The sequence below is a fragment of the Anopheles moucheti genome, chromosome 3 (genome assembly GCF_943734755.1).
Source record: "Anopheles moucheti chromosome 3, idAnoMoucSN_F20_07, whole genome shotgun sequence".
In the NCBI taxonomy this organism is placed as follows: domain Eukaryota; kingdom Metazoa; phylum Arthropoda; class Insecta; order Diptera; family Culicidae; genus Anopheles; species Anopheles moucheti.
This window is the reverse complement of record NC_069141.1, coordinates 11,310,372-11,337,438: the sequence shown is the minus strand read 5'-3', so window position 1 is coordinate 11,337,438 and position 27,067 is coordinate 11,310,372. Positions and strand designations below refer to the sequence as shown.

General features: G+C 45.5%; 2 protein-coding genes across 2 annotated transcripts; one reads left to right on the top strand and one right to left on the bottom strand.

Annotated features, from left to right (window-relative positions):
• Positions 1 to 5,668: 5,668 nt before the first annotated feature.
• LOC128304422 (regucalcin-like) lies at positions 5,669 to 7,043 on the bottom strand. Its single transcript, XM_053041611.1, has 4 exons — positions 6,881 to 7,043; positions 6,375 to 6,800; positions 6,159 to 6,297; positions 5,669 to 5,885 (listed from the first exon to the last, which is right to left on the bottom strand). The coding sequence occupies exons 1-4, from the start codon at positions 7,041 to 7,043 to the stop codon at positions 5,669 to 5,671; spliced, it is 945 nt and encodes a 314-aa protein (XP_052897571.1).
• A 773-nt stretch (positions 7,044 to 7,816) lies between these two features.
• Positions 7,817 to 9,168, top strand: LOC128302296 (regucalcin-like). Its single transcript, XM_053039088.1, has 4 exons — positions 7,817 to 8,010; positions 8,095 to 8,520; positions 8,612 to 8,750; positions 8,823 to 9,168. The coding sequence occupies exons 1-4, from the start codon at positions 7,848 to 7,850 to the stop codon at positions 9,025 to 9,027; spliced, it is 933 nt and encodes a 310-aa protein (XP_052895048.1). The 5' UTR covers positions 7,817 to 7,847; the 3' UTR covers positions 9,028 to 9,168.
• Positions 9,169 to 27,067: the final 17,899 nt, after the last annotated feature.

The following is a 27,067-nucleotide window of genomic DNA, read 5'->3' as shown; positions in this document are numbered from 1 at the left end:
TATTCTCCAAATAATTAAAGAATTCTTCTAAAACAATTTTATTTGACACCGTTATTTCAAATGGAATTGAATTTTACATCACCTTCTTTCGAAGCGACACCCAGCGCAAAACAATCCATTCGTTCCGTTTCGTAACGTTTCAAATCAAATGTGCAATTGCCAGATCACATGGTTCGGCACTCCTATTTATTTAAATATGCAAATAACGAAATCGTGTGGACCAAATTTCAGGAAAATTACCACATTTTCAACTGGCAACAAGCGCGGCGGCGGATGTAGCATCCGACGTAAATGGCTTAGCGTCCTGCGCCCTAGTCCCATTCGCACCTGGCTCACAAACAGTGCACTAAAACCGCCAGTTTGCGGTGGATGGAGGATTGTTCGAGGTGGAATTATCGAACAGCCCAACACTCGATCCCGTCCAATGCCCAAAGCCTACTGTTATCGAGTCGCTCGGCGCTGCACCGAACGGTTGCAGAAACGGTCGGTGAGTCTCGTCCCAGCTTCCGGCCTCAACTCATTGGCCTCTTGATTAACCCAAACCTCGGGTGGACTTGGTTGCCCTCGTACGCGAATAGTACCGAGAATAGTGCCGGATGTTTCCTGCATCATAGGCTATAATTGGTCCGATTTCTGGCACAACGAATCCGTATCCGGGCCGTAGTGGGCCGCTTCCGTACCGTGAAGGATGCGTGAGGATGCGTAGCCAGGTGCAGCCCGGTGCAGGATGCGTCGAACGGTCGAACGAATGGATAAAGCTGATTGTTATTTTTTGCCCTCAGTGTACCCACGGGCTTCACGGGAGAGATGGAACCGGTACCCCCGGCACGGGGCAAACCACATTCAATCCATTAAACGATGCTTCATGACGTTGGGGCTTTATCGTGCGGTTTTGCTCGATGCCGGAGATGCGTCCACCATTGCAACCGTGCCCTCCTCCGGGGAAGGGGGTTGATGTTTTTGATTTTCATCCCCAAACCGACTCCGGCTGCGGGTGCGTATCCTTCCGCCATTATGACAAACGGTGAAGGTTGCATCGGTTTGCGGTTCGAGAGGCGAACGTCAAAACAAATCGCCTCTGCTTCTGTTTGTGATTTTGAAGCGCACGTGCGTGAAGTTGGGGAAGCCCGCACGGCATTGGGCGGGTGGCTGGGGCCGGTGTGGAAGTCAGATTGATCTGGCTTATCCATTTTTGTCACCACTCGACACCGAAACACGGTGCGCTGACGCAGGCAGCCTGACCGGGGGCAATGACAAGCCAATCGCTCGGTTTGCAGCCTGCTGTTTGGCGGAACGCTTTAGAATGGACATGTTGTTTCTGTGTAAATTAAACAATTTAGTTTAACTGCCCGTTACCGGTGGTCTGAGAATTGGGTTAATATTAGGGTTTGTCGAATGGTTTTTCAGCATTTTTAAATGCTGTAACAAAGCACAATAAAGTGGTACATCCATGTCATGTTGAAGAAAAGCAAACACGATGGATTAGTATTGGATTGCAATCAAAGCATGCGTTGGCTGAAAGCTGTTTCCCTTGTGGTAAGTGCCATACATTCGTTCATCTGTCGTCGCTCGCTTCTTGCAGGGATAAAACGCGTGCCTATTCATTTTATTCGGGCCGGTACCGATTTCCGTGTTTTTTCACTCACCAGCGAATGATCATCGCATCCGATGTCCAATATTGGTATACACGGTGAACCATCACGGGGCATCATCGAGAGGTTTGTTGTTTTTTTTGTCTTCTCTCTTTTCGTTGGCAAGTCTTTTTTGTTGCTGCTACTTTTCCATTTTGGCTCAATCGCTAAGCGAAGGAAATGTGTTTTTCATTTACCTCTCGAGGATGAATTTCCATTTTTATGCCGGGTGCCGAATGCGCTGCCGAACCGTGGTCATCGTGGTTCGTTCCGGTTTTTTTCTTTCCCCCTCCCCCCGTGAGCACCGAAGAGCCTTTTGCCCTTTTGCAATGCCACCCACACGTTGAAAGGAAAATCGACGGAACGGGGGAAAAAAAGGAAACTAAAACACCGAGCAAAACCAACCGTCTGGTTTTCCCGCGGGAAGAATAAATGCTTGTCATTATTTTTAATATCGGACCGAAAATTGAAATTTTCCTTCGATCAATCTTCCGGCAGGGGTGCGGGCTGGGTGGCGGACCAGGGTGCACGAACGCTTGATGGTGGTGTGGTGCGTGGGGATTGAGACGTTGAAATGAAAACCTTCATCACGGCGTGTTTTCCGTGGCGGAATCGGTGATGTTTGGCGATGAACAGCTTTCCAATGTTTCCCACCGCTTGCTGCGCGTTGCCTTTAGGCTGCGCCCGCTTGTTTATGAGTGTGCGAAGTAGGCGAGTGAAAATATGCAAAGAGCAGCATATTTGGGCCACTTAGACGAGCAGAAATAAAACTGCCTCAATAGACAAATCATCATGAACATCATCATCATCATCAGCAGCAGCAGCCGTGCGAAACGGAATCGGCGATTGTAAACGAAGGCGAAAGGATTGAGATGAAAATTGGATAGCGTGCGAAGCGAACATCGGTCGAATTTAGTACCGTTCGTCCCAAAATTAAGGATAAAGTCGTTACGCATCTTTGGCTTGTGTAAAGTAGACTAGCGTTGTTGTTGTTTTTTTTTTGTTTCAACTTGTGAAATGGGAAGATAGAGAGATAGCTTTAACAGCATGCGAATATATTAGGCCTCCTCTTAAAAGGATGCATTGTGAATGAATTGCTCTTCGGAAGTGCCTTTGTTTACGATGTTGCTGAAGAAGTACAAATGCGAGGCTTCCTTTTGGAGCTGTTTGTTATTTCAATAAGACTTATTACATTAAATTAATGGAATAATAATTTAGAGCTTAAAACATTGTGGGAAGAAAACAATGTAGAAACAACAATCTCAAGAGGTCTAGGTCTACGATTTCTGGCTTTCTGTCACTTTATTGGCCCGTGGCTGGAAAGCAAGTCCTGCGTACGGGGAATTGAGTTATGGCTTTAGAGTAACGAAACACCTCTTTATTTTTTTGTTTTATGCAGACTGTCGAATATGAAGGACTTCTCCACACAAAAATCAACGGATATCTTATATTTGTCATTAAAAAAATCCTCCAGACATTCCCTTATTGCTTGAAGAATGCTGAAGTTCAGATGCCATATGGACGGTACAAGCAAGGCTAACGAATTACTTTGTGTCGAACATATTTCTCTTTGAAAATCATATGTTGAGTATGGCCACACGTTGATTGAAGTCAGTAACGTACGATGGTAGTAACGGTCCGGAGCAATGAATCGTAAATGCTTCGCACGATATTCCGCAGCCACTCGGAAGCTTGGGCGGAAAGTTTCTCAAATATGCTACTACCACTCCAGAATTAAGACAAAGTGTGTGGGTGCGTGTGTCTCGCAAAGTGGAGTGGGGTTCGAAGGGAAAGGTTGTTTGAAACTTTGGGAAGAGTTACTCCGCTGCAGTTTTGCAGCATGGGAGGAACAGTTTGAAGTGACTTACACCAGGGTACGTGCCACGTAACTCATTCTAAAGCTTACTGTCCAAAAAAAAAAGGGAACGATAAAAATCTTAAAGTAACCCCTGCCCCAACTCTAACACCCTTGATAATGATCCGGAAGCACTGCATCAGAGAGTTTTTTTTTGGGGAGGACTTTCTTTACGGGGCAAGTTGATGTTTTCTCTCGCACCAACCGACTGGTTACAATGTAATCGCCATTGTTTGGAGCACTTTGGTAGATCATAAAGTTTTCCGTTTATTGCCAAATTGCTCGATGGAGGAGTTTTCCTACCAAACTGACGTGAGGAGGATGGTGCGTGTGTGTTTTTGGGAGGTACGTAAATATTTTAAGCATTTCATCATTCTCGTGGCCTTGCGCAATCATGCCATTCGTAACTCTTTCTTCCTTTGTCGGGAAGGGGGAAGTGACAAAAAGAGGACATTTTGCCGGAAAGTAGTAACAATTTGCATGAGAATTGCAATACCATGAGGTACCTTGATGATTGTTTTCCGGAATACTTATAGAGAATGTAACAAATAATTGTTATAATGTTTAACAAATTTCTGTTATTAAAGAACCCATCTAAAACTAACCACAAAACCATACTGCTAGCCCAGCTTCGGTCGAACGAAAGAAAAGACCTTCTGCCACAAAGCAACACCACACACACACGTGCTTGTCGACGACCCCGTCCGCGGCATCGTTAACAATTACGATTACGTGTGTTATCATGCTATCTGTTTGGCTAATAAGATTAAATTTAATGTAATCTCACCTAATCCTTTTTTCTCTAGCACAATCGTGTGAGTGTGTTCCACGAGTTCCACAGACTAAGGCACCGGTGAATGGCACGTGGAACAGAAGCTTCTAATTATTTTCTCCACCTCTCCTGCTAATGTGGCCTGTTCTCACTTGCTGACTTCAGCATTGGCGCAGGTGGAAAGCGCTACACGGATACATGTGTGTGTTCCTGATTGTTCACCCTGTCGGAGGCAGCTAAGTGCTCGCTGTCCGAGCTAGAATCCATGCGGTGGATTGTGGTCATGGGTGTCCTTTCGGAAGTTTTCTCCGGTGGTTTCGGTAGGGAAAACTCGTTGATTGGCATAAAGAATAAAGCACCGTCAACGGTAGGGACACTCTGAGTACTGGGGAGGTTACACGCCAGATTAAGGGAACGGTTGGCTGGTTGGCTGGTAATGAGCATTCGTTGTGACGGAGGCGTTGATAACCCATCGACTGGGGCAATGATGGCCAACGACGACACAACCGCCAGCACACCGACAACAATCGGTTTGATGAGTCCTTCTCCATTGCACGGCTCCGAGAAGTTTCGGTTCGGTTCGGTTAGTTTTTTTCGGGAAAGGGAGTTGTCAACGTGGCACTTGCCTATAGCGTGCGAAACCGGGAACCCCGACCGTTTCGCATCTGCATTTATAAAGCATAAATTTATCTGCATTTAAAACAAACCCGCCCCGGAATCCCCGGGCCTGTCTGCACGTGGCACGCGGAGAGGCACAGAGGACTTCTCCGGGCACGGAAGGCTTCTTGCTGGGCATTGGCTGACTCCGAGCATTGGAACTTGGCGGAACGGCGGGCTGAAGCGAAAGACATTATAAAAATCCTTCCGAATGTGCCGGCGCCACATTGTCTGACGTTTGGGTGCCTCGATAGCTTTAGAATCTTCTCATTCTTCAGACCCCTTTCTACTGCAAAAAAAAAAAAACTAGTCCCCGGCATGACACTACGTACACATCGCACAAAACAGTCGGGTGATCCTGGGGTGTATGTAAATCCTTTATTTATTCAACATTTAGTCGAAATTGGTGCACTTATTGTTATTGTGATCAAATCATACCGTGTCCTACTAGCCGTCGGCTAGACTGGTCCACATTGCTCCGAACGCTCATTTTTCCATTCGGTGCTGACGGAAGGGGGGAGGGACAACAAGATGCGACACTTTTTCGCCAGCCAATGCGTTGTTGTGGCAACTTATCGAGTGGAAATTGAAATGATTACTACAGCTCCAAATTTTCACACTCACCGGGTGACTAGAGCGAGATGTGGCGCAGAGTGGCGAAGTTGAAGGGAATAAAACTACACCCGAAGGACTGTTCTTCTTGGGTCGCGAATTAATTGTCGCACTGGAGTTCTTTTTTGGACAGGATTAGGATTAGGATGAAGTGCTCGGTAGCAAGAATTCGTTCATTGGAGTACCACGTGCTGCCAGTCCGGTAATCTTCAGAACGGCCCCGGCCGGTGGTTCCTGAGGGATGGAAATCTCCTTGGCGGCCGTCGTGGCGAACAGGACGTCCAGATTGGGGCCACCGAATGCGACGGATGTTACCTGTGCCACGGGGAGCGCTATCTCCTGGACTATTTTTGCCGACCTGATGGAAAGCGAATCACATTTACGGCATCAGTACGATAGATTACAATTTCGAAGCATTTGGAATGGCAGATTGCTTGTTGTTAACCAGCAAACTAATTAGCAAATTCTCGCTGCACAGATGAATCCATTCCATTAACATAATGCCCATCGATTTCCTCCCCCCCTCACGGTGGAAGATTAGAAAAAGCATGAGCGCTCTCCGGGCTATCCACTACACTCCAAACACGTCCACAGCGTTGCGTTTGAAGTACTTTGAACTCGTAACACTCACTCCGGATTTATCTTGATGATTTTCGACCCGGCAAACACGGCCACATACAGGTTGCCCTCGGCATCGCTCGTCATCCCGTCCCCGATGTACTCCGTGGCCGCTTCGTCATCCTTCAGCTTTATCAGCACCCTTTCGTCACCTGCCGCGTGTGCGGGTGATAAGACGTAGTAACATGGTTAGCGTTAGCACTTCTAACCGCCACAGTCGCCCACTTACCCAGATTGCCCTCCGCATCCACCGTGTACTCTTTGATGTCGAACGTAAACGAATCGATGTAGTAGAACCTGCCGGTACGCGCACTCCAGGTCAGCCCGTTCGAGATGTGTACCTTGCTCTTGAGTGTCACCATTTGGCCGCGGTTTGCATCGAAGCGGTAAAACTTACCGTCGTCCATTTCGAAGTGATTGCGGGAGTCTTCGGCCAGCATTGTGCCGGCGTAGAGCCGACCCTGTCCATCCGCCTTACCATCGTTGAAGCGGTGATCCGCTTCCTCCTCACCGAGATCGGTCAGCACTTTAACGATCGTGGCGGACTCGGCCAACCCGTCCCAGCTCACTAGCAACAGTCTCGTCCCGCTGCCCACCACAAACTCCCCCGTGCGTCCCTTCACCGGTATGACAAATGAGGCGTACGTACTGCCCTCTGGCAGGGAAGAATCGTGGGAATGTTAGCCTCGTTAGGCAGGGAAAATGCTCAACCTCCGCGAGAGGAACCAATCTTACCGATCTTGGCAGTGTAGGTTCGGTTTTCACGCGAATCGTACCGGTGCAGCGTACTGCCGAGAATGCACACGTAGTAAAGGCTTTGCGATTCACCGTCCCAGTGCGGACCTTCGCCGAGCTGCAGGAAAGGTCCGGGCAAAACTTCAACCTTCACGTTTGCCATTGTCGAAAGGAAAGAACGGCGCGTCGCGGAAGGAATTGGGCTAACTTTTTGGGTAGTAGCGTTCCAATCGCTGGTGATAGCTTATCGCCGATACAGGGGGAGATACAGCGTGAAACGGCTTTTTAATCGTGAATAATCGATATGCGATATGAGCAGTAAATTGAACCCGTACGATAAAGTTAAATCAATCATGTAGGAAATAATGAAGATGGCAAATGAGATAATTAAATCTGATTCTTGTGTGTCGAGGTTATTTGTGTTGCATTTTAAACAGCGAATGAGAAAAGCTTTAAAGCTTGGAAGGAGATGTTGTATATAGCTTATAGGAATAAAGTGTTGATTTGTTTAGACAATTGCAATAATTTCGTTATTAACATCCTCAGAAGAGGATGAGATAATGATCACATTGTGATTTTCATTTTGATTTTGTGAAGAATATAATTTAATTCCTCTAATCATGGAATTCCAAAAAGGTAGTTTAAAGTTTTAAGAATTTCTTAATTAAATCACGGATTGTTCCACTACATGGCGAAGGCTTTAGTGCACAATTTTTAGAAAATCATTCCCCATACAACCTGCTGCAGTACTGACGTTACACACTGGCACCCGATCGCCCTCTAAACGATTCAATATCGACTGCCCCTGAGCCATGCTAATAACGCGTCGAATGCTAATAGACTTATCAAATAACAAACAAATAAGCGACCCGGACCTTATCGTAATGCTACACTTCGGACGGTGAGGGCCCGCAGCGCTATAAAACACCAAGCCAAACTCGCCTACGAGCGAGTATTTGCGAGTACCATGGCCGATAGCTATCGAGTGGAAACGATACCGCCGTACACGGAGCTGGGCGAAGGACCGCACTGGGACATCGCCCGCCAGAGTCTGTACTACGTCAGCCTTACCGATGCGCTGATCTACCGGTTGGACCACCGGCAGGGCAAGGTGTACAGTGCATCGATCGGTGAGTGAGGGGGATTGCGTTCCATTCTGTGCCGTTTATGACATTCGCGGTTCCCATTGTCGGGGTTTTGCCCAATTCGGACAGATGGCATCCGTTTCGCAACGTTCATCGTGCCGGTGAAGGATAGCCGGGATTGCTTCGTCATCGGTGATACGATCCGTTTGTTGGTGATTCGTTGGGATGGCGTTGCGACCAAGGCGACCATCGTACGGGAGCTGGCAAGCTTGGGCGCGGAGCATGCGGAAAATCGTTTCAACGATGGTAAGGTCGATCCCTGGGGACGACTGTACGTGGGCTCGATGCTCACCGAAACGGCTGGCAATCCGTTCGAACGGGCAACCGGTTCGCTGTGGCGCTACTGTGACCGCACCGGGCAGCTAGTCGAGCAGGATCGGAACATGTACATATCGAACGGATTGGCCTGGAATCGGCACACGAACAAGTTTTACTTCGTTGACTCGGGCGCCAATCACATCAAGGAGTACGACATCGATCTGGAAGGCAATTTGGGTAAGCTGCTTCTGGGGCTCTGTGGGCTTTGCGTTTTCCACGTCGATGGCGGTGCGGTTTTCATCCCGGTGGGATTATATTTGTTTTCCAGCAAATCCAAAAGTTTGGTTCGACTTCAAACCCGACGGTAAGGATCCGGGATACTTCTGTGATGGTATGACGATCGATAGCGAGGGAAACCTATTCGTGGCATGTTTCAACGGCTTCAAAGTGGTTAAAATCTCACCAGAGTATGCAGACAAAAGTCCGCTTCCTTGGTGATTAATAGCTCGACTGATATATTCTTCATTTCGTTCGTACAGTAAAAAAATTCTCCAAGAAATGAAAATTCCCGCCAAACAAGTCACCTCGGTAGCGTTCGGTGGACCAAAGCTGGATGAGCTTTACGTAACGACGGCGGCAAAAAATATCACCGGACCCCAGAAGGACCCAGCTGGTGCCACCTTCAGAGTGACCGGACTAGGTGCGAAAGGATTAGCTATGAATGAGATCATTCTGAAGGACTAACATGGAGCTGTAGATGATTCCGAGAATATTGTTGAAGCTTTTAGTGTCCAATTAATTGTCATTTATTCATTGTGTCTTACTAATGTACGTTGAAGGGGAGTAACGTCCGGCTATCGAAATCCTACCGAAAGCTCCGACTTCTTAAAGTCTATATAACGAATTTTTCGATGATTTGTGCGCCTGAATGCACTCTCCTAAGCCAAGGGAACCGTTTTTGACGATGTCCCTTTTAAAGGTCTTTAAAAAATAAATAAATAGCGTCAAAAGCTCACACGCTGTATGTCTTATTCATCTTTAAAGTTTGATTACTTCTATACTTATTCGGTGCTAAAACCGCTTCCCCAGTTTGTCAACGCCATCATCCGTTCTCAATTTGAACCTACCTACTGGCTGGGTCGTTCGGTATCATTGTAATGACATGACTAGTCTATCGGGAGTTCTATGTCCCAGAGGCGTATGTGAATACTGGAACTATATAAGATTTATATAGAAACTCTCAGAAGAAGTTTTCTAAAATTTGCGAGAAAAATTGTTCTCTATAACTTACAATGCTTGTAATAATATACAAAACTGCAGTAGAAAAGCTTAATCATAATTAACTAAGAGAGCATTCAAAAGCATATTGACCTGTGTTCAAAAGTTCAGAGATCCCGTCTCGTTCGCTTCCTTCCGGTTTTAAATACCTTAAGTTGCCAACAGTTCCTGACAAAGCGCAGGAACAAACGAAATCCACCCGAACAGATTGCACATAATTGGACTTAAAGATTCGTAACAAGTATTTGCCGACAAACGAGCGGGATATTAAATAGTGTTATTTTTATTTAAATTAAGCTTTTTATGAGTCTGCAAGTAAACGTTGGCCCCCGTCCGACTTGGCCCCCGTCCGTATCAAACGGCAAAGTGTTTCCAATTCAAACAACTTTCCGCGAGCAAGAGATTTGCGCTGTTTGATCTGTCCTGTGACAAACGTCGTCCGGGGTTCTCAGTCCGTCCCACCCCCCCGCCAAACACCTTGCCATCCCATAAAAGCAAACAGCATAATTTCACTGGAAAATGGAAAAGTTTTCTCCGTTCCTGCCGCTGGACAGGTGAAGGCAAACGGGGCAGATAGCAGCCGAGGACACGGACCCGGTTCCTGGTGGCAGACAGTGATAATGAATAAGAAATATTGCAGATGATTTATGAGGAGTCAGAGCGAAAAGCCAAACGAAAAAGGGGAGTAACAAAGAAAAAAGAGCTATACACAGGATGTCAACTCACAAGGAGAACATTAGCGTCGCGAAGCTACCCCCCCCCCGGGTAAGAAGCCGATTTTCTAATGAAGCGTGACATTGGACAGCGTAAGGCCGGGTGCGACTTGGCTGGGATGGCTGTGTATGTAAGACGCTCGGTACGTGTCTGGAAGAACATTTAATTATTCGTGTCCATTTAATGCTCTTATTGTTCTGGTCTAAGTCTCCCGAACGCGCAACGAAAGCTGTTTTAGAGCTGTTTAAAGTTCACTGAGCGTACCCCCCCTCCCTTCCATCACATCATCCCTTGCAGCTTTTGCAGCAAAATAATAATATTCACCTTTAAGCACAGCGAAGCACATGCATAACAAATTAAGTGAAGTGGAGTCACACAGTAACGCGGCCACACCCCACACCACACTGTTTCCATCCGAAATGTAGCGGAAAGTAATTGACCCTTTTATGCATGGGACAGGTTTCGGGTCGGTCATGTGGTCGCTATGAATCATGTACGGTGGTCACAAATGTCGCTGGGCTGTCCCAAATGGAGCGTACTGGCGCACGGCACGCAGCACCGTTGGACAAATATTTGCCATTCAGTCGACTGCGGGACCGGTTGCGATATGATTTACTGAGCAAACCTCGGCGCGCAGCTAAGCAGTCGCTGAGTAGTTTCGCGTTGATTTATGGTTCGGAAGAAACTTATAAGCTTAGCTTTAGCTAAATGCTTCACCCCATTTACCGCCACCATCGCACGTTTGCTGACGAGCGCGCCACCGGTCGGTCGGATGCATACCGGATGATACATCCTGCACCGGGAGCGAAGGTCGCCAGACTCCAATTCACTTTAATGGGGTGCTATGTAGTAACAAGGACGTGGCAAGTGGCAGTTTTTCTCCTCGCTTCGCTCAATTCTAAACTCGCGCAGTTACCGGGGGGTTTTTTTGTGTGCTGTTGCGCTACCGCGCCTTGCTGCCGGGCAAATCAGAAAGGAAATCTGTCAGCGGTGCATTACTTCTACCAGCGGATAACCATGCAAGTGTTCCAACCGGGAGGAGGTTTTCGGTTGTCGCTTCTTTATCCCTTTTCAGTCGATCAGGGAATTGGATGTAGTTAGCTGGTTGGTGCAGGAGTGCACATTGCAACTCCCTGCCGTACCCTCACCACGCGTCTTTTGACATTTACTGGAGGATGTCAAGCGAATACTTTGTAACGCAGCCAACATAAATTCCGTACCGTTTTTGGGGATAGTTTTTTGTTTAGTTTGCCATTGTCGCCTTTTATTCCACACTCTGCGGTCGCTTCCATCTGTGTACATTGGCACTTGAAATGATTATGAGTGGTTTTGTAATAGAATTACTTTTAAGTTCACATTGAGGAATAGCATGACAAGGACGATACAGGAGTCGGATGAGATATTGCAATTCACATTAATGGGGTTTCGACTCGAAATTTATTTTTCTTCGTTTCTAACAAAACATCATTTCTACAAAAGCGAAAGATAAAAATAAAACAAAGTCCATGTTTTACATGTGTTTCCGCGTGCAAAGAGGGGAAATGAAAAATGGGCTGCGATTATTACCATCTTACCACCGCGGATGATTATTCGATACATCATTTAATAAACCAACACTTCCGCAAAGCAAATCACCCCAAAAACTGCTCCCGAAAAGTTGGCTGGCCCTGTGTGCCTGCCAGCCCCGTCACGCCACGATAAGATCATGATTGACTTAAGTACTGTGGTATTAGCGAGGTGATAAATTTTCCACAGCAAATTACCATTTCCGAGCACGTAATTGATCGCTTTATAACGCATAAAAACCCATCGTTACCAGCGTTACAGGGTTTCCCGCAAACACCCAACTGCCACAGACTGCTGTCAACGCAGCAGCAGCAAAGTAACCAGCATCCGTTACTGTTAAGTGCCCGGCGAGTTGGGTGGCGCTGATGAGGGGGAGGGAGAGAAAAAAAGTGTGTTTATCTTTTTAATCTCATCACATCGCCTTCGCCTGACAATCGGTGTCTTGTCCGCGTGACGCTGTCGTCAGTGCGCTCATCATGCCGCCACGCCGTGGTCCCGGTTCGCGCCCGGGCCCGCGAAGGATGCTTTGCCATTTTTCCGGAACGGAAGCTGCATCCTTCCCTCTGTTTTGGAACGGCCGGGGCAGTGGGCCAGCGCAACGGGGAGGAAATGAATGATGAAAGTTGCCTTCATTGAAGGTTATTATTCATTTTTCACCATTTTTCTTTAGCTCCTCATCGCTTACCAACATCTCAACCCACTCCAACCCACACTCAGTCCGGCAGCGTAGGAGGTGAGTGCGAGTGCCGGAGAGAGGGAAACAAAAGCAGAAAAGATTATGAGGTTGAGCAGCATAAAACGCAAGGCATCGTTCGGTTGAGTTTGGGCCGGTGCGTGTGTCACATCCACCACCACCCACCCCGGTGTAGCGGGAACGGAAGGAATCTTTGTTGTGCAGTGGGGATGAGCTTTGTAAAATTTATGTTGTAAACAGTTCTATCTTATTACGTGTAAATTATTTATAAGCTGTAACCACATTAGGAAACAGACGCTTCATTGACACAAGTGCGCGCGGTACATTAGGCGGGTGAAGGATTTCGATGGGAAAGTTCCGGTGGCTTGGGAGATCCATCAAAACTGATCGCTGTACATTACCAGCGCTATAAAGAGTGCATGCTTGGAATGGTCCGAAACGGGGTGGTTGAGTGTTATGATTCTTCCGTTGAGAATAACCCCTAGTGTACGAGGTATTATTACTGGTTGGACAGAATGTCGTTGGAATCGAAGAATCGAGTTCGAGTGTTTATGTTATTTAATGTTAAAAATAAATAATTATAATTATAATTTAAATCAATTTTTAGGTAGCATGAACAAACATTCATTAAATAATGAGAATTCTACCGTTCCTTATTCATGATAGATTTTAGAACAATTTATGATATATTCAGGACTTATTTAATGATGTTGTCCTTTGGATGCATTTTAAAAAATCTTTGGAGCTCTTCTGTCTAAGGATTTCTAGACTTAGAATTAATAATATCGCATTGAGCGTACTTGTTTCTTGTGGTCTTAAGTATATAGTAAGTAAGTAGATGCCTGATTGTTGAAGATTGTTGAAGAGAATTGAAGGAAAATACCCACATATCTTTATTTGCGATCTCAAGAGGAATTCAGATGACTTTAGTGAGATTTTTGAGCTTTGTAGTGAGAATTTCTTTCTCGATATCTGATGTTAATAGATGTCATTTGGATTGACTCAGTTGCTGGGACCTACAGAGCGATATCAGAAAAACAAATTTTCTTCCGGGAGACATGAAATTGTAGTGAATATACACCTGCTTTACCTAATCCGAATTCGTTGCGTCTACGTGTTTGTAATTCTGTTACGTTGATGTCTTGTAAAATTCGCTTTGTTTCGCATTACATTATGCATAATTGTTGCGGTTCCCATTTTCATGTTGTGTTTTTCCTCATTCGTGAACGTTCGTTCTCGCGGGAGGAAGCTTCTTTGGTACAATTTACCGAAATGTCTATTCCACCGAGTATCCCTACCCTCCAACGGATGTCCGGTGTATTTATCTATTTAAAAAACTGGCCAAAAACGGGTTCTCCCGAGAGGTTCTTGCACGGTGCTACATACGCGTGGTTAATGCAGATTTTATTAACGCGTTTGGTGAACACAATGGCACTGACCGTGAAGTTTGTACGGTAGGTGGCCATCGTTTATCAGTGCGAACTCTCCAGAGTGCCGTTGAACGGACGAGTTTCTCGAAACCGCGAAGGAACACATTGGCCCGGATGTGCAAATTATGGTAAGTAGTCCAAATTTCACCTTTCCTTACACGAAGCGAAGCGTAAAGTGGGTGATGTTTTTTTTTTGAATGCTTCTTCTCCCTTCACTCATTTCCATCGCTGTGTCCCACTCGAGGATCGTGTTCTCCGAGGTGGTCTTCGCAATAATAAATGTTGGGAACCCTCCAGCGGTCAGTGGGTATGATAAATGCTCATAAATCTCACGGCAGTGGCGAACTTTTGCCACCGGAATCATGCTGCTCGTCCGGTTCCGGTGCTATCAGTGGTACCGATGAATAACCTGACAAGGTGAGTGTGCGGAACCCACATTATGCGACCTCTGACTCTCTGTCCGTCTTCTGGTGTCCTCTTCCTCGAAGCATCCTTCATTCGATTTTGCTGTAATGATGATACGTCTTTTGGTTGGTCTTGACCACCTGGGAACGAAAAGACGTGCTGCTGCGACAGCTCTTTTGCTCGCGCATGGAAGCATCTTTTCGTGCTCTCTACCAAGGGGCAAAGGGCGCACGCCCTTGAGCAGGATCTTTCGAACCGGGTGCCACGTGCCGCACGGTAAGAATTCACTCGGAACCCAGTGGAGTCGAGGCATCACTCGCAAAGCCTGATGAAGTGTGCCTTCTTTTCCGTTTTTTTTTTGTAACGGGCTAATGGGCGATTGTAAGACATCCGTTGACCCGTGCGTGGCGAGGGCTTTGGAACCATACTCACCGGCTCGGTGGATGCTTAATCGTGGAAGTTTTCTCCCGGTACGGTTTCACATTTTCAGTTGCAAGATTTATGCATGTGAAATGAAGCATCAGCACCGGCGGACGAGCCAGTTCTTCAATCGGTGATGCTTTCGTTGTAACTTTGAATGAGAGTAATAAATTGTGGAATCATTCATCCGTGGGCCAAACCCGGGCGAAACGATCATAATTATTAGAGTGCGAGCAGCGGCGATCGGATCGAGTGCAGTTGTGTGTCCGGGGCCTGTCGGTGCGACTCGGAAGTGGAGTGAGCGTTGAGAAGAAAAAAAACGACACTTGCACTTCCCATGCCACCGGAGTTTAGACGAGTTCTTGGGCAGAGGGACATGGCTGCATGGGGAAAAATTTATGCAGGGAATTATTTTGCGTGTTGATTTATACGGACATAAGCTGTAAGGTTTGTGTAAGGATGGTCTTCTAGTTGGTCCCTACTGTACGGTCTCTTCCATCTTCCATCCCTAACCCGACATTTGGTGCATCCTTCTGCGTAAAATCTGTCCTTCTCTCTCACTCTCTTTTTCTTTCTCTTTCTCGCTGTATCCCCTTCCATTACAACGACGGCAGTTGACGATGGGGTTTGTACGCTCCAACTCCCCGCTTCGGTGGAGAATGGTAATACAGCGCGAAGGATGGTGTAACTTTTGGCAATGGATATGACGCGATCACGAGAAAGAAAGCCGTCGGAAAGAAGTGAAGGAAAATTACTCCCAAAAACCCTTAGCCCACCCAAGGCGCCACACCGATCGCACGGTCCGGGTAGCCACTCCTTCCACAAAACCCTTCCTTCAGCTCGTTTCCTCCTGGTTATCAAGGGGCGCCGGTGTCGTGGACGTGGAGCGTTGCAAATGTTGCAGTAGTTAATAAAATATTACTTCTTCATATCGCCCGATAACCCTGCGTAAGTCGGAAATTGGGTTTTGGGTAGCGGCCAGTCCGCTTTCGTCTGGTAATGGGATGCTGGTGCCGGGCAGGATGGTAGACGAAAAATTCGCACAGGAAAGTGTATGAATGCGTTTTACAGTGTCTCTGTAACAATTGGATATGTGGAGTTATTTAAATTTGTTTCTTTTATTGAAGAGAACCCCAAATAGTTTCGAATAGTTTTAATGTTTTATCAGCTACCCTAAGCTGCTTCAATGTAATATACAAAAAATCTGGTTTGAAAATGTGTTTAATGTAGACTGTTTTAACATTATTATAATTAAATAAGCTTATAAAGCTTTCGTGAAGTTTTGCTTCCCGAAAAGCGGGACAACAACCCTTATCAACTGCACCACTGTGTCACAACCTTAAAGAGCTGCAACCACGGTGGGTTGGGGTTTTTTTTCTCTCTCTGCCATCCTCCATTTCTCCGACCTGCTGCTTCGTCACACCATAAGCGCCTTGGTGTTGTATTGGCAATAATTCTTGATTGCAAGCGACAAATAATCGGACGCTAGTGTAACTGCTAAAAGCCGAGTGGCATGCGATGACAAGCGTCCCAGCATCCGACTGGCGTTAAGCGGGCACTGCAGAACTGGACGATCCCGGGCTGTGCATTGGCCAACTTGCGTGGAGAAACGCATCGGCGTGCGGTGCGCAAACGAGTCGCAACGGGTTACATGGTTTATGGGAAAAGTTACAAACAGCTTATGGTTGCACGAGCGGAGGAAAAAAAGCATATCGGTTGTAATTTTTATGTACTTCCTAGCACTGTGGTGTAGCAAAAAATGATCAAGAATGCATGAGGAAATGCTGCTTGGTGAATGGGTTGAATTTCGGAATAGAAAATGTTGTGCCTAGCTGCCAACATTCACTTTAAATCCTTCGGCCAGTGCAAGTTGAAGCAGTGAACTCTATGCTTAATTAGTAGTCAGTTCTAATAGACTGCGCGAAGTAGTGGGCAAACTTCGTCTAACTCTTACAGTTTACCGTAAAAAAAACCCGAAGGGAATTTTCATAAATTATTCAGAATTCCTCAAAGAACAGCTTGTCGATAAAAAGAGATAAAAATCATGTTGATTTTTCAGGTGAAAGTGAAAGTTATTTCACCAAACAAGAACATCCCGCCTTTTGAAGGCAAGGCTATCGATATCATCTAATTTAACGATTGTTCTTGTTCTCCATCTCCGGTCCGTAAATCAATCGCTACAACTCACTTATCGATGACGACTGATTCCGGTGGCCCCATTGGAGTTGTCCACCGCACTGCATTCCGTTCTGTTCTGTGTTCTGTTCAAAATGACAGTGGACCTTTGCTCTAACACACACCGATTCCGAGCTGCGTGATATGAGTCCATTCCCAAGATCGATGTTTATTGATATTAGACTGTTCGAAATGTACACCCCAAATTGTTAGAGAAAACAGAGTGAACAAAAAGAGAAAAAAGCCCCAATACAAAAGACAAACAAACTCTCCCGACCATATATCACACAGGTCGGATCACACAGAGCGTTCGTCCATTCACCCGCAACTGCATCCGAACCCAACTGCATCGGATGCCGTGTGGCTGCAGCAAACGATGACGAACGGAGTGAAAAATGGAACGGAATAAAGATTCTAAATTTATCGATCAGTCCATCACGGCACCAAGGAGCACCCGGGGGCGGGTTTTTTGGGGGGAGTCGTGTAAAACCTGTAATCCCTCACCCGTCGGTGGAGAAAAGCCACCATTCATTTAGTGCACTTTCCTGCAGTCTGATAAAGCGAACGAATGGACAAGATAGTTTAATTACCCAACGGTTCGGGGTTTGTTTTCCGTCCGCCGGAACGCTTATGCAGATCGTTCGTTCAACGAGGAATGGCTATCGACATCTTCTGGGTGGACTGCTGATGGGCATTGCCATCCATCTTTTGGGTCGGCTTGCCTTAGCGGTGGTCAGAGCCGATCATCCGGCATGGAACCGCTGCTGCGGTTGTAGCACTAATGTTGTCGAATTTGAAATTGATATTCGAACGACCGGCGATAGAACGTTGGTGGGGATCGTACGATACGATCATGGGAGGTAAATGGATGGACGAGAGATTATGGCTTTGGTTCGATGCGTGCTGGAATGGTTGGGATGAGTCATGACGGGTTTAATGCTCCGCTGGACGATATTCGATTCGATGAGTTAAAGTGTAAATTTTACATCTGAAGTGGTGTGGCTTCTCTTCGTAAAATGGCAAATAGTTGCCAAATGTATTAATTAGGTTTGCGGTTATACAGACACTTTGGCCATTGAGTTTTCTTTGCTTCAAACATCAATTGTACTTGACTGTGGTACAGTGCACGCAGTACACACATGCACATCAAATATTGGTGGATTTTCCGCTATCGACTCTGCCATAATGAGTGCCTTGTGGTTTGGTGTGCGGTGGTTGTGGTTAACTTTTCATCGAATGGTAAGACCACAAAGATCAATCGAGTGCATTTTCTGAATCGGAATTTGTCTTGCCAGTGGAATAATGATAAACAAAAGCTGTTTGCAATGGTGGAAAATATTTACCGAGATTGGAATTTACGCATTGCTGGTTTAGAATATCTCAACAACTTGAAACTTGAAGTCGTTTTAAAGAATATCTCTGCTCAATCCTTGCAGATGAATGTGTTAATAGAAGAGTTATTCATTTTCAATATAAGTAAAGACTCTCATACTATATCCTCTTCAAATGTTATTCAAAATTATTCTTAATCATATATAGAATTCAGTTTAAAACAACATATTGTTAATGACCAAATGTCTAATCGTTCGATTTATTCGAAAAGTGGCAATCAATCAGCATCATAGCATTATGGCCTACTTGGTGCACTGCTATCATCGAAAATAAACCCCACCACTATCAGCGATGGCGCCGAACGACAGTCCAAGAATAAATCTTTCAATTCGTTCGATTCGGACCTCTAATAATAATGATAGATCCGTGCGTCACAGAAGCGACGCCGCCATCGGCTACGCAACAGCTACACCGGGGACAAATAATGTCGGTATTAGCGTATCTCGTGGGATAGCAGTAAAACACACCGAAACCCGTGATGCGCACAATCGGTTTAGTTTTGGGATTTTTCAACAAAGCCGTCCAATTTTTCCGACCAAACCTGATGGATTCACCATAAAAAAACGCAACGAAAAAACAAAAAAAAAAACCGACAACCGGTAACATTGTAAAGTTTCAGAATCGAAGTTTTCCCGCTCACGGGGTCACCAAACACGCCGGATCTAATCCATGTTCCCTCGGGGGCGCGAGATGGGCGCGAAACGCTAGCCAGCCTAGGCTCACAGTTTTACCATAATTCGGCAATCAATCATCCGTGCTTAAACCATAAACCCCGGTTCTCACTCGCACCGCGCCGCAGGATGTTGTTTGATGCCGTGTCGTCGTGAGTTTTGTGAGGGCGAGTTTTCCGGTCGCTGCAAAACGGTGACGGACGATGTGTGGTTCGGAAGGTAATAAAACCCGCTACGGCACATCATAAAATCCCGATTGACCAGATCTTGAACGCACGGTTGAGCGAGCGCGGCTTAGATGGTGATAAAAACTGAGCGCAAAAGGTCGAACAGGCAAAGTATGCAAACTTTCGTGGGGAAAAAAGCGATGCTCCACAAACAGCAAAACACAACAAGCGAAACGATCATGAAAGTTTTTTTTTTCTATCGTAAATTGGAATTGGGCACCGAAAAAGCTTACAATTATAATCGTTATTTTTCTGTGTTTGGGAAAGCTGCCTGAACCCTGGACATTCGTTGGAGAAATGCCTAGAAAAGCATATTGGTGAAGATTGAGTCACTTTGCCACCATTGCTCACGGACACAACTTACTGTCCGCGAGGCTACAATCAATCATCTTAATGGGCACCATTAATAGGTTAAATGAGCAATTACGCAGAGTGCATTGTTGAGCCATGCAGATATACATATATATTGTTGGCCGCGCTTGACGCCCAAGCGGACAGTTTGCCGGACAATCTGGAAAAAAAGGCTTCTTTGGGGTGGCAATTTTTGGACGCAACGCGTGTGTGGGATTTTTATTTTTAAGTTCAATAATCCAATTTAAAAGTTGATGGATGCACCGAGGGACAGTAATGGCGTAAAACAGAGCTCCCGACCAAATCGGCACCAATTACTCGGACAAAACGGATGTTTGTGATGAACGAGCTGGCGGGGGAAAAAATGTCTTTTCATTTATTTTTGCCGGACAATTGCATTGCGAACAAAGATGAGGTTTTTTTCCGTTGGTGTTCTGTTTGGGAAAATACACAACGGCTGAAGCCGTTTGTCATGCTCACAAAAAAGGCCTCATAAATAAGAAAACATAATGAGTGTGGTTTGCCATTCCGATTTATTTCCCGATGAGTGTTTTCTAAATGAAAAGACTTGCTGGGAACATCAATTGCATACTAGAATTCTAAGGCTTCGATAGGGATTCTGTACAGGGTGAGGTGTTTGGAATGTCATTCGATATGCTTATAGTTGCACAAAACGATTTCATTATCCTTATCGCAACAGATTCTTGGCCGAGTAGCAACTGTGGAGCGAGAGGGAGAAAGAAAAGCGGGAATTCTTTGTCTTGGAAGACATTTTGCCTGCCGAGTCGGGAACAGCTAAAGCTCACTCTCAACCACCTCGACTCATTTCCCGTTGACAGTGAACAATGTTAACGAATAACGAACAACTTTGTCATGCATTCTTTTCGATCCCCGGGCACCCTCATTCCACGGCGCGGATAAGATCTACATCGTTGCACCTGAGCTCGCCTAATGGTGTGGTGTGCGGCAAGAACACGACCCGAGCGGCATCGCCATGTCTCTGCAGTGCTCGGGTGGATTTAAAACTAATGCTCATCAGGCACCTTTAGCCGCTGGGGTTTCCGTTGCTCGGTCCGGAATTAAAAGACTTTCGGGAAGGGCCGGGCAAAACGTGAAATAGATCGTACCCCGTTCGTGCCTATTCCTGTCCCGGGTGATGAGGAAACCTCGTTGACGTCGGGTTTTGATGCGACGACCAAGGCACAAACTAGACTAAATATGGGGACAATCCAGCTGACAGATATTGATTGTACTCCAGATTCGGGGTGTGTGCGTGTGCGGCGGCTGAAGGTGGTATTATTTTCGTAGCAAACCATGGCGAAGGTGGACTGCATCGGGGAACAGTTCGGGCGGTATGGGATTGCATGCGATCGTAAAGTTTGATCGTAAAATTATACGGAAATGACTTTCGACAGTTAATTAAATACAACGTCCTCTCCCTGATGTGGGTACATGTGTGAGACGAATGGACACGGTTTCCTATTTAGCAGCTACTCTCGGAAGGTATGTTAAAGACACTTTCGAGCAGAATCGTGTAGTTTTGATTTTAGACAACAATATCAACGAGTGGAAATAAAACTTTTATAATACAAAATTCTTCTTCTTCTACAAAAACTTCTTTTCTATACTCTTGACTGTCCCTGTCGAACTGTCGACAGTCGAACAGTCGATCAAAAGAAGCGGCCAACGCAATTGATTATTCAATTCGACCAACTCTTCGAAAAGTGCAACATTCCGTTGATGGTAATGCTGACCGTTGCTCGTGATGATTACAACCGATGTCAACGCACCCGAACGCATCCACAAAACCGGTCCACCGGTTGGGGGTTTGTGGTGGGAACTGGAGTTGTAATGTGCGTGTGTCGCCAAAGTGTGTTGCTGGCCAATTTTCGGGGCACCGCCCGGAACATGGATGAAGTTTTTCGACTAAATTTTCTTCCTCACTTGCGTTGTAATTATTCAATTTCTGGTGTGTCCGGCACCGTTGGTTAGGCCATCACGGTGAAGTGTACTAAATTTCCATAATCCCCCACACTGTGGGGCCATTTTTGCGCGGTTCCTTTCCCTATTTTCCACGGCGCCGCCACGGCACGGGAGCGGGGAAATAAAAGTCTCCCGGTGTCTTACACTGATGACATAGTTAACAAGATGGCGATATCCTTTGCGAGGAGCATTGTGTCTGTGTTTTGGGTGTGTGTGAATGATGTGAGGGTTTTGGCTTTTGGTTTAGCCGGCCAGGGAACCCCAGCGCTTGGCAGAGAAGCGTAAAGACAAGAATATTCATTTATTTTCATTACCATTACACCTCATAATGACTGTTATCGCGTGAAATAATTATCCTAATTAGCATAATTCAGTACCATCTTTGGGTACAAGGGGGACAAGCAAGGGAATTTTGCAGAAATGAGAGTAGGTTAGTGTCTTTTTTTTGAGGTTTTGTTCCCTCCCGAGCGATGATTCGGTTACTGGACAGTGTAATGTAAATTTGTGGGTTGTTATGCTTTATGGGAATGTAGCCAGGGCTTTAAGGTTATTTTTGCAGTTTAATTTAAAGGTACAGGTAACAGCTCCGCGCGGGAATCTGTTTTCCTTTAATTATTAAATCGATTGGAAATAAAAATTGATATTTGTTTGTTGTTTTGTAATAATCATTCGTCGATTTTGTTTGGTACAATGATGGGTGAATAATTAAACTGATTGAATAACATTGAATGTCTATTAAGAGGATTCTAGAATATTTTAAGATTCATTAATCATGATTTTATTACATCGTAGTGTGTGAAATTTTGACTATAAAACTACTGAATCCATCCTATATTGAATGAAACCAGATGAAAATTCATGAGTGCCTCTAGCGCCCTTTACATTTCGTGTGTCCGTTTTAGGTCAACTCTAGATTAGAAATTGTTTTAATTCGTATTAATTAAATTATACACAGTCTTAATTATTTTTTTAAATTAAAAACCATTGAAATAAAATAAAATTTAAGAGAAGGTTGTGTATAAACTGGAATTTGTATTCATAATTTATATCGATTTTTGCGTTAACGAAAATATTGTACTGCCATTTTGATTAAGATTTAATACCTTTTATATATAAAGGATAAAATGTTTATAAATACCTGAAGATTAATGACACTCTGTTGGTTCACAAATCTTTAAGGGTATTTGATATGTACATGTAATATACAGTAATTACTAAAAGGTTTTAATTCATTGATGTTAAAAACTCCAAAAATGAGTCTAGCGAATAATAAAATGCTTAGAGGTTCTACAGACTTTTTGAAATTCTTCACATATTCACGAATCTATCGTGATCCAGCTTAGGATTCCTACTTTTAATTAAACTCTTCACCGAGGATGCATGTTAATGTTTCTTCTCAAAGGATTATTCGAGCAGAATCCTCATGACAGATGCTCCAAAAGTGTATGTGATTGATTGTCGACAGGCAAGCAATTACTACGCCCTGCCACGAATGCAGCTTCGCGATTTGTTCGGTTGACAGAATGTGTTTGCACTGCACACAGCCTAACCATTGTTGGCCGTTGATGCATCAACAAAGGCTGCTGCCCGCCGGTACTGCAACCGGTACGAACCGCAAACTCTTCCGGCAGCTAAAATAAACACATTGTCCGCTGAATGGAAGCCCTTTCTGTGGGGGCTCGAAATCGAAAACAGGACACTTCATTAATCTAAAAATAACGCTTAAGCGAACCACGCAAACGGTCAATGTGTCATGCCGCTAGGTGTCCGAAACGGAACCGTGGAAAGAAGGCAACCGTTTTGCGCTGAACTACTGCCCTGCCCCAGGACCGGTCGGACGGAAGCTGCAGTGTTGCGGCTGCAATTGCATCGTTGCACGTACCGAAATCGACGCGCATTCCGGCACAATCTAGAACATCTGCAGAGCGTGTCGTCCGCTTGTTGGCAGCATGTTGCCGGATGGTGTGGTGGCACAGCCCGTGCGAAGTCCCCGGTTGCCCGGTTTTGCAGTTGCAAGGCGAAGGAAATGTTCTATTTATGCCGCACCGTGACGATTGCGGAGGAGGCACTTTCCCGAGAAGCTTTTCCAATTTTTTTTTTCGGTGTGTTGCCTTGTTGCTGAAGTCTTGAATATTTTTCCCTTTTTCCACTCGGGGAGGCACTATTGATAGAGACACACACAGAGCGATATAAGCGGTGCAATGAGGCCATATATGAAGCCATGATTTAGTTTTATCGCATCCAACCGTGGACTGGTGGCGGTGGCTTAGTGGTGTGGTCGCGGTACGAAAATAAAGGCTGTGAAAAATCGACCTAAATTTCCACTCACTCCCGCAAACCGTTGGCACAATCAGCCCTTTTCGGTACTTTACTTTCTTGGTGTGTGCTATTGAAGGGATTTTTTTGTGTACCTTCTTTTGTATCTGTTCTTGCTTGCTTAAACCAATTTCACCTTTTTCGTAGTAGCGGCTTCAGCGTAAGACAGTTTCGGTTCGACTTCTTCGGTGGTGTGTGCGAAGTTTTGTGCACATTTTTCTTTTCAGCCGCCATTGCCGCCGTTGCTAAAAGAAAAGAAAGTACTCGTGGAAAACCCACATCCACCGGGCAGAGCGGTTCCATTCGTCTGCCACTCATCGGGCGGGTTCCATTTTTCATCTCACCAATCAAGCAATTCACGGCTTTTCACCACGGCTTCGTTCGGGGGCAGTTTTTAGTCGGCAACGTAGTTGCGTCATGGAACCCAAAAAAAAAAAAGACAAGGATGACTCCGTGTGTCGTGGTGAGGTACGGGATTGTTTGGATTTGTGTTGGTGGTTATCGTTTATCATTGTGCCTAGCTTGCGGATGGAGACGGGGACGGGTCGGTCGGGAACCGACGGGAACGGATGGAAAGGGAAGGAAGTGTATAAAAATTTCGTCCTTTTCTCTGTGCGCAAGTGAATGAAAGCCCTCCGTCGTGGGGGTTTTTTTTCTTTGTTTGGTTGAAAGGAATTTTTCTTAGACTGGGGTTTTTTTTTTGTGCTGAGGGTTTTTCCCACCGATCGGCAGAACCTGCCCGGAAGACTTCATATTTAATGCTCGCGTTCCGGATGTGGCGTAAAGTGGCAAATTAAATCGCTTTCCATCGTTCTTCTGTTGCATTTGAGACGAAAATCTAGACGGGATAGCGATAGAGCGAAAGAGAGTGTAAAAGAGCCCATATGCAATGGGCTACAATTGATAGAAATGATTAAGGAAGTTTTGTGGAAAAGTTTGCCTCCGCAATAAATTGCCTCCAGCGTGTGAAACGGTGTTTTCAATTTCGTCCCATTCGGCTTGTGTTGGAGCTGGTGCAGCGCGCTCGGTATCCTGCCGAGTAGCCGTCGTTTTTCCCACCCCGCGTTATGACAATCGATATTAGTTTCCTCGAAGAAAAAGTGGAAAATCCCGTCGATTCGTTCGTTTGTTTGCTTGCATCTCAGCACCACAGAAAATAAAGAAAAAAAATGGCGGGGCAATGGCAATTTCCACCACTCGATGGAATGTGCAAAAAGGGGGAAATAAAATTTCCTATAAAGTATCCTTTAACAGGGGCCAATTTATCTGGAGCGAACATTGCTACAAACATTGCACGGGAGATGCGTCCCAATGTGCCCCGCGGTTGCGTCCCAGCAACACTGTTGGGAAAATATATTTCCCACTTGCCCGGTGGTGGGTGTTGCAATTGGTCGGTGCCGTTAAGGAGAATAATTTTCAAAGTTTGCAAACGTTAAAAACAAACAAAAGTAAGCGAGTGTGAATGCTTATCGGAAAACGCTGGAGAAACCAGTGCAGCGTCGCGCTGCTCTAAGCATAACTCCTGTGCAACCAGGCACCAGGACGGGCGGACCAAGAACTTGTTGGGTGGAAAAGTTTCCAGCATGTTTGTCTTGTCGGCAAACCTTCACCGCAGGAAGTTCGGGAGGGCCGTGGAAAGTGATGTAAAATGTGCGAATACCCAACCATATGCCCCGCAATGCCCCGATCGGAAGTTGCATGTGATTTTGACAAAAGAAAGGTTGTGCGAAATAAATGTATCTTCCCGGAACAGCCAATTATTGTTTGCTGCTCGTTAACTTTTGCGGAAGTTTTGGTACGGTTTCTTCGGGTGCCGCAGTTCAGGTGCGAGAAGGGGTTTTCCCAAGGTTCGCCCATTCTATTTATGGTGGGGATGTCATTGTTGGGGAAGGAAATTCAATCATTTACTTACGCGACAAGCGACGATGAAAAGGAAAATCGATTGGAAAAATATTTTAGAACGAAAACCAGACTTTTTTTTGACAAAAATGTTTGTCATTGATAAATTTAACGATACACATGTTGAAGAAATATGGCAAGCTCCTTGCATCATCCGTGGTAAATCACAAAAGGCAGCGCGCTAGTAGTATGTAGATGATTTAAAAACTTCTGCCCTTTAGGTTCTTGAGTACGACCAAGTGAAGTTCATTGCAAGTATCACTTAACAAAACTCTGCCCGAACCACAATCATTTACACACCAGCCTTCATCGTACCCAGCTCCCCAGCGTGCTTCCCTTTCCGTCCCTCGGCACAGCATCAGCCACAGCGACACACTGTCATCCTCTCACAGCGCCCCTGTAATGGCAGCAACCCCAGTCGCATACGTAGGTGAAGTTCTTCGTGCGCAAACTGATTGCACCATTATTTATGAGTGTAATAAAAATTAACTTTCCATCCGTCGAAAAGTTCCCAGGGTGCAGCGGGCGCGCTCGAGGACGACCGGGTCGCGGACGAGTCGTGCTCTAGTTATGCTGCCGTAGCGCCACGAATATGCACGCCTCCTACCTGGCTGGTGGCTGGCGACGGAACGTGGCCGATAGGTAATGCCTTTTTTCCGCTTACACAGCCCAACTTAAGATGTGAACCGCTATCAAAATGGTGGTAGTAATGGTGGTGGTAGCTATTTAAATGGTCGCCATTAATTTTGCAACAACCTCTTTTTTATTGATTTTAAATCCTTACCGGAGGCTTCGTTCTTGCCGATCGCACTGGGAAGAAGAGACTCTTTTCACACACGGACACGGTTGTGGAACATGCCATACTACTATCTGTTAGGGTATTTATTAACATGTAATATGTTTGTCCGAAGGTAGTCTAATAGTTAAAGAAGCATTAACATCTTTATTTGTGTAATTAAAGACTCCTAGTTGAAGAATGATTTGTGTGTTGGAAATCTACAATTTAATCACCATAAATCTTTCTTTTATTTAATCCAACACCTTAAACCAACTGGCACTTAAAGATGTCGAAAGCTAGAAACTTAATTACTTAAAGGAATTAACTTGAAGTAGTTCGCATGCAGAATATTAACATTTAGACGACAGACTCTCCAATTAAAGAGATACATACCTACACATACTAAAGCGTGTGAAGATTGGTTCGATTGAAACATTTCAAGCACTTCTAGCCAACGTGTCACGCAGTCTGCAATCTCATTAGCG